This window comes from Abrus precatorius, unplaced genomic scaffold (assembly GCF_003935025.1).
Source record: "Abrus precatorius isolate BTA unplaced genomic scaffold, Abrus_2018 Scaffold2, whole genome shotgun sequence".
NCBI classification, from domain to species: domain Eukaryota; kingdom Viridiplantae; phylum Streptophyta; class Magnoliopsida; order Fabales; family Fabaceae; genus Abrus; species Abrus precatorius.
The window spans coordinates 27,395,211-27,403,202 of record NW_020874362.1 but is presented as its reverse complement, the minus strand read 5'-3'; the positions used below and the strand labels follow the sequence as shown (position 1 = coordinate 27,403,202).

The following is a 7,992-nucleotide window of genomic DNA, read 5'->3' as shown; positions in this document are numbered from 1 at the left end:
CAGAAGGGCATTTAAAAAAACTTGAGAAATTACTCAGTCTTTTTTAATGTAACTTATAATATTTATTTAATAAATAGTATTAATTAATTTTAAAATAAAATTATGATTAAAATGACAACAACTTCTAACATTTTTTAATAGGATTAAATAGTTTAGTTGGTAATTTAAATATTAAATAAATAATATAACTATTTAAGTAAACAACAAGTAAAAGACTTGTTAATACAAACATTATAATAAAGTTAAAGAAATAAAGAAATCCTGTATTTTTGTTATATATAAAAATAAGTTAATAACGTTAAATTATATATATATATATATATATATATATATATATATATATATTATTTTTAATTTTTTTCTCTGTTTTCCATTTTACAGTGGTTAACATTCCCATTGATGTTTGCAGTCCTTCTCACTCACCAAAATTGTGGTGTTCATTTATTTTCCCGGCAAAGCTTACAAACCCTAACTCTCATTGGATGGAGAGCAATGGCGATTACAGTTCAGAGGAGGAAGGCATTGAAGATTACAGGCGTGGAGGGTACCATGCGGTTCGAGTTGGTGACACTTTCAACGATGGCTGCTACATCGTCCACTCCAAACTCGGTTGGGGTCACTTTTCCACCGTCTGGCTGGCTTGGGACACTCTCAATTCGGTGCCTTCTTTTTTCAACACTGCTTATCGCTCTTTATTATTTGCTACATTTTGCGTCTTCAGTGTTTCTATAGTTAGATGCGTATGTAGTAAGCACTTCGTGAATGTGGTAATTCTTCATTCCTTGAGAGCTCGATGTATTCAGTTTGTTTTCTTTTTTTAGTTATAATTACAAAAATGTGCTATCCTCATTCAGTGCTGTAAAACAAGGGTGCAATTAGTGTGGTTGAATGTAAAGTATATTGGTACTTCACGTTTGTTCAATCAGATGTAGTTCAATGTGAGCCATTAGATGAAGAATGAATAACACATGTTCTTCGATTGTACCAACTGTGCTAGTTTTTGAATGCCGTAAATCCATATTTTTTTGTTCCCTGTTTTGTAGACTTTGTGAAGGGAAATGATGGGAGCAGGGCTTCATGAAATCCTGGAAACAGAAAATAAAATGAAAAATAATGTGAAAATTTTGTAAATATTAGTGAAAACTTATCAACTGAAACGTGACACGAATCAACAAACCATGCATCCACCATATTCCACTTGTTTCCCTTTTTTCTTAATCTGGAACTTTGAAGTTCAAACTCTCTTAATGACGGGGAAAGTTTTTGTTTGTAGCGTTATGTAGCGCTCAAAATTCAGAAGAGTGCGCAGCACTACACGGAAGCTGCGATGGATGAAATAAAGATTCTCAAACAAATTGCTGAGGGGGACCCTGACGACAAGAAATGTGTTGTGAAGCTTTTGGATCACTTTAAGCATTCTGGGCCTAATGGTCAGCATGTGTGTATGGTTTTTGAATTCTTGGGTGACAATCTTCTCACCCTTATCAAATATAGCGACTATCGTGGGGTTCCTCTCCCCATGGTTAAAGAAATTTGTTTTCATATTTTGGTGGGGTTGGATTACTTGCATCGTGAGCTTTCAATCATACACACTGATTTGAAGCCAGAGAATGTGTTGCTTCTGTCATTGATAGATCCATCTAAGGATCCTAGAAAATCAAGTGCTCCTGCTCCGCTTATCATTCCAAACACCAAGGATAAGACTGTGTCCTATAATGGGACTACCCAAGAAAATAAAGTTTTGAATGGAGATTTGACAAAGAACCAGAAAAAGAAAATGCAGAGACATGCTAAGGTAGCTCAAGGCTGTGTTGAGAAGGAAAGTTCAGACGATGGTGAGGAGAATTATAAAGTACCTGAGCAAGATTGCAGTAATGGTGTGAAATCAAGTGTGGGATGTGTTGAAGATAAACCTAATAGTTCATTGAGTAAAGATGAATCAACAAAGACTTTTGAAAAGGATGTTTCACAAGGAAGTCCTGGTCATAGGAGAGCTAGCCGTTCCATGGGAAAGAAATTGCTGGCAGCTGTTGATCGTAAGTGCAAGCTGGTTGATTTTGGTAATGCTTGTTGGACTTATAAACAATTCACAAATGATATTCAAACAAGGCAGTATAGGTGTCCTGAGGTTCTTCTTGGATCTAAATACTCAACTCCAGCAGATTTATGGTCGCTTGCTTGCATTTGCTTTGAGCTTGCCACTGGTGATGTTCTTTTTGATCCTCACAGTGGTGAAAACTATGATAGAGATGAGGTAACTGAACCTGTTTTGTACTAAAAAAATGCCAGTTCAACGCATTATTTTGTGCTCTCATCATTTGATGGTAGCAATATTTTTCTTTTCATTTTTGTGCTTTGAAAACTTGTCTTCTTTTGGGGGGTGTTTTCTAATCAGAGTAGAAGTTCTTTTGTCCTTAACATTAGTTCAGTTACTACATTATTCAATTTGATACCTTTTCGTGTCCTTGTTATAATCGTCAGCTGGTGAATGCAGAAATGCATACTTCTGCTGATTTTTTAGTAAATATGTTTTTTTTTCAAAAGAAATGCAAATGCTATCTTTTGGAAACAATTATATGCCATAAGAAGGATGGGCAATAAGAAGAACATGGCCATGATAGTTGAATATCATTTTTCTTCCTAAACTTGTTATTTCTCATTTGTTGCCTGAGCCGATAATATTATCATGCTTGTGTCTTGATTCTTTTCATTTATATCAGCATTCTATGGAGTTTGACTTATATTTTAAAAATAAATAAACATTCATTGGGAGTATTGTGAACTTTTGTGAGTGAATACTAGTTAAAGAGTGAATTCTATTCTACTAAGGATATTAAACTCTTTGTACTCATCTTTTCTTTCTGAAGGATGGCTTTATCTTCCAGTCTGTGAAGTTGTGCTACTGCCTACTTTTCTTCAAAGAAAGTTGCTTGTGTCCATACTCCATAGCATTTTAATATCATCAATCGGATAAAACATGACCTGATGTTCAGAGAAGATGTTGCAATGCTCACAATTTTGCTTTTATACTGCTTGTGATCTTAGAATTGAGGCTTCATTATTCTTCTTTGGTGCTAATTAGTAAACATTTTCAACAGATAATGGGAAGAAAGGATACATTGGAATCACTGGGGCTCTAAGTCCCTATTGTTCCTTATAAAAATTATAATTTTCCCCTTGCTTTATACCTACTGAAAATGTCAGGATTTATTTAGTGGTAAACCAAATGTTTTTTCACTCAACATAAATTAAACAGACATATATCTCATCCCATTCTCTTGGAATCAAATGTTACAAAATTTGGAAATAACGCTGTGACTACCTGAATTTAACTTCAATCAATGGATTGTTTTGATGATGCTTAAACATTTGTTTTACAGGACCATCTGGCATTGATGATGGAGCTTCTTGGGATGATGCCTCACAAGGTAGTGATGTTATCTGCTCTTCAGAAAATTTTAAAGTTTGTATATATTGTCAATTTTTCATGTTTATGTTCAAGAAACAATATTCAATTTTAAACTCCATTTTCCAGATCCTCTTGCAGTGTACTCCATTTGTTTCTCAATGAGTTTTTCTGCTTAAAAAACTGAAACAATAGGGTAATTTCAGTATTTCATTCCGAAAATTGGTCAATCTTGATATTTTATCTGTGCTCAACTGAAAGTTTGAATAAATTCTTCCTTTAGATTGCACTAGGTGGCCGGTATTCCCGAGAATTTTTCAATAGACACGGGGACTTGAGACACATCAGCAATTTGCGATGCTGGCCAATGGATAAGGTGCTGATGGAGAAATATAATTTCAGTGAGCAAGACGCAACTGACATGGTTGACTTTCTTGTTCCAATACTTGATTTTGTACCAGAAAAGAGACCAACGGCTGCTCTGTGTCTTAGTCATCCATGGATCAGTGCAGGTCCTCGGACTCTTGAGCCCTCAATAACTACCATGCTACCTGATGCCATCAATGAGGAATTGTTAGAAAAGAAGAAGAGGGAAAGGGCTGAGCAGGAGGTAGTGGAAATTGCTTTGAGGAATGCAGCCATTAGTGGAACTCCTGAGCCTCTCAAAGATTCCCAACCTCAAAAGTCATCGAAATAGATACAAATTGGCTTGTCTGGGTGGTACATGCAACCTGTTTTGCTTGCCTGGATAAGTATTGCTGGTCCTTGGATCTTGATATCTATGCAATTGTTACACGGGAATGTAGTGCATGAGTCATCGAGCCTGTGATTTTGGAAGCTCTTCGAAGGGCGAAGGCTGGATTTCTGCTGCATTGGTCTGACGTCACTTCTTCCCCCCTTTACTGATGGTATTACCGAGGTAGCTTCAATTTCAATTGGACAAGTGTGCTAACTGCTAAGTTATATACTTCATGATCTCCCTAGATTAGATTTTTGTCTTTCAGACACTATGTTTTTGGGCTGAGTGAGGTTGAATTGTACATTTTAAATGAGTTCCTTGATTTGTCTGCATGAGACGTTGCTAGTTGAGTTTATGTAACACAATACGTTAATTTTAATACATTTTAAAACATTTTTTTGTGATTGATCTATTTTTAAAAAAGTTAAAGTAATTTTTAAGAACTTACCAATTTGCAGGATTAATGCTTTAACTTTTTGAAAAATAGATCAATTATAAAAAAAAATTATGTTCAAAATGGTATTGTTAACATTTTTCCTGGGACATTTAACTTTGGTTACGATTCGTTGTATGTAGAGATATTCAATATTTTCCTGTATCTGAATTCCTAGGTTTGTCATAAGTCGGAAACATTTGAGAAGATTAGGTTGATTGTGAAAAACAATGTTGTCATATGTGTGGTAACCAGAATTTAGAAGAAATAAGTTGACAAAAAAAAAAGGGAATATGAAAAAAGCGTGGGAAGAAACCAAAAAAAGAAAATGTCGTAAAATTATCAATCTGGTTTCAACTGTTTTATCTTGTATACAAGTACCTAAACATCGGATCCAAATTTTTTCCATTTATGACAAGAACTAGACATCTAGTTATATTTTTATTTAAGCAAAAATAAATTTGTTTAAGCAAAAATGCAGAAAACAACAAAATTTTATGTAAAATTAGCTTAAGTGAATTTTGTGCATGAGCCTAAGTATAAAGAAAAGAGAGAACTAAGGATGGATGGAGATAAGGAGAGCAAGTTGCATAAGAATGATAGTGAAGTGAGAAGAAAATAGAGAGTTAGGTATGAAGGAAAAAGAGAGATAGGTATGGAGAATGGTAAGAGTGAGAAGAGGAAAAAAGAAGTTAAGCATGTAGTGAAGGAAAGAGGGAGTTGGGAGCAGAAGAGAGTTAAAGAATGTTAAATATAAAAGTTAAAGAGTAAATTTTAAGCATGAGGAAAAGAAGATTAAAAGAGAAGATGTAAAATTTACTTTAGCAAAAAAAATTCATTTAAGCAAATTTGTAAAAATTTATTTAAATTAATTTTGTACATAATTTTTTTTTTATTGTATTTTGACTTAAACGAAAATAAAACTAGATGTCTAATTTTCATCATAACTGGAGGAAATCCGGATCCCTAAACCTCTGATTATAGTAACTAACTCTACAAAGTTTGTTACCGAATTTAACTTGCTAAGTGGAATTATACGGCAAACAGCGTTCAATGTGCTAGCCCATGACAAATGTTCGTATGCCAAAAAAAAAAAAAAAACAACAAATCTAACACAAGTTTACAAGTTATTACTAAACAATGCGACGGAAGCACATCAAATTCATAACATGAGGATTATTATAGAGCTGGAAGAAAATGACTACTTTGAAGAAAACCATGCAGAACAAATTGATTGATGCAGAAAATATGTATACTATAAATTACATAGCAATCTTCTAAAGTGAATTTGTTTATAAAGTGAAAAAGTAAGAGATTATTTTATTTCAAACAATATTTCTGTTTTCATTTTCTATTTTATTTTTTTATTACAAAATTATAATATTATTTTCACTATTTTAAAAAAATTATGCAGAAAACAATAAAGATCACTTTCTTTTTTCTATTTTCAGTGTTTTTTTTTGGTACAACTATAGAACAATAATTAGATGTGTCCAAACTAATTTCAACTACTGATTTTACATTGAGATATGTCATGGCATGTGAAACTGATTATTGTGGAAACCAAACAAGTTCTCAATTGTCTTAATCAATAATTATAACTACACTTCATTTTCTAAATTAAACCCTTTCCCTTAAAGGAGCCAAATCCATAAAGGCTCATGTAATTCAATTCATAACAGATGAGATGATTAATCAAGCTGAAAGAAAGTGATTGTCAGAACTGTGGGGAAAAATAGATTGGCATCTCAGATCTGTGCATTTCATACATAGTGTGATGGAGAGGGGGGAGAAAAAAGAAAACACTATTGTAGTCCCTGACTTAACTAAGATGCACTCTTGAAAAGAAAACTATTATTACTCAATAGTCAAAATTGCATAAGGTCCAACTGATAAAGATAAAGATATGTAAATCTAATAGATAATGCAAACTAACTATCCTAAAAATAAAATCTCTAAATATAAAATCAAAATTAAAATTCTAAATAATTTCTGATTAGATCATAATACAATCTCTATCACGATGCAGCAGTAAATTTACAATGCACTTTGTTGGTAAATTTCTCACAGAATAAAGAAATAGATATGTGAATACAAAGTCTTCGAAAATTGTGTCCTAACTTGCTATAAGAAGGGAAATTCCAGATGTCAAATGCCAACCTACCCATTCTCTGTTCAATCCCATCAAGTAAACTCTTCAACAAGAGGCTGATAGAACAGCTTGTATGCCTCCATAACTTCAAGATACCACATAGCCTCTCGATCAGGCGATGATGACAGATCAACAATCTTATGAACCTTTTATAATTGCGATAGTTATTTAATTAATTTGAATTAGACATTTGCATTGTAACTTTTTTTTTTTTATAAAAGTTACTACAATTATTTTGCAATTTTAAAACAAACAAGCTCAAAGTAAACTACATTACTGAGTGTGTGTGACAATGTGAGAGAATCTCCAAGCTCTATTACATCACATTATAGCATTGAACATTCTCAATGAAATGAATGGCAGTGATAATACTAATAGCAAGTGCTAGTGAGATAAATTCAATTTGGGAATGGCTCTACATCAAATGATAAACAAGTGTACATTACCTTGATCATAGGAGGTTCTCCCGCACGTGCAACGTACCCTCCAACTACCATCACGTACATCCCTAACCAAATAAAAATATATAAATAAATAAACAAAGCAATTAGAAATGTTGAGAAAACCTCACATTTGATTTTGAGCAGCGGAAAGAAAGTAGAGAGTGGAACTCACCAGCTTTCCAATGGCGGTGGCGAAACTCGCCGGTGAGGGAAAGCTCGATGACGCCGGTTCCGTCGTCGAGAAGCAGAGGAGCACCGTCGCCATCGGAGGCGGAGACGAGAACGCCCTGAGACATTAGGCAAAAATGAAAGAAAGTGAAAACGGTGGCGTTTTGAGAATGGAGAAGGTGGAGAAGAAAATTTGAACCTGCAACCAAGCGCGTTGGAAGAGGATATCACCGAGCGTGAAGCTATTTTGAGACGCTACTTCTCGAGCTTGTTTCAACTGCGAGCTTAACAGCTTCAACGCAGCTACGCTGTAATCCATTACTCCTCTCTCTCTCTCTCTCTAACGATTTATAGCTATTTCATGATCCATTTCTTTGGATAATGATAATTACAATATTATTATTATTATTATTATTATTATTACAATATTACATATTGATCAGAAAGTTGAACTTATTTCATTAGATTATATACTCTAGAAAATAGTTTTTTTTTCCTTGCATGGTTGAATTTTACACAATAATTGTTTGTCTCTAGTCTTAAAATAAAACGATTATTTTAACATATATAATATTTTATATAATAAAATTTTATTAAAAATTAAAATTAAAAGATTAAACTTAAACTAAAAATAAAATTAGATAATTAAAA

General features: G+C 33.3%; 2 protein-coding genes across 2 annotated transcripts; one reads left to right on the top strand and one right to left on the bottom strand.

The window, feature by feature from the left end:
• The first annotated feature begins 423 nt into the window (after positions 1 to 423).
• On the top strand, positions 424 to 4,681 carry LOC113858727 (SRSF protein kinase 2-like). The gene is made up of 4 exons (XM_027491463.1): positions 424 to 659; positions 1,274 to 2,254; positions 3,381 to 3,428; positions 3,690 to 4,681. Exons 1-4 carry the CDS (start codon positions 483 to 485, stop codon positions 4,101 to 4,103), a joined length of 1,620 nt encoding a protein of 539 aa, XP_027347264.1. The 5' UTR covers positions 424 to 482; the 3' UTR covers positions 4,104 to 4,681.
• A 1,739-nt stretch (positions 4,682 to 6,420) lies between these two features.
• Positions 6,421 to 7,676, bottom strand: LOC113859140 (recQ-mediated genome instability protein 2). Its single transcript, XM_027491957.1, has 4 exons — positions 7,541 to 7,676; positions 7,346 to 7,460; positions 7,177 to 7,238; positions 6,421 to 6,876 (listed from the first exon to the last, which is right to left on the bottom strand). Exons 1-4 carry the CDS (start codon positions 7,658 to 7,660, stop codon positions 6,763 to 6,765), a joined length of 411 nt encoding a protein of 136 aa, XP_027347758.1. The 5' UTR covers positions 7,661 to 7,676; the 3' UTR covers positions 6,421 to 6,762.
• Positions 7,677 to 7,992: the final 316 nt, after the last annotated feature.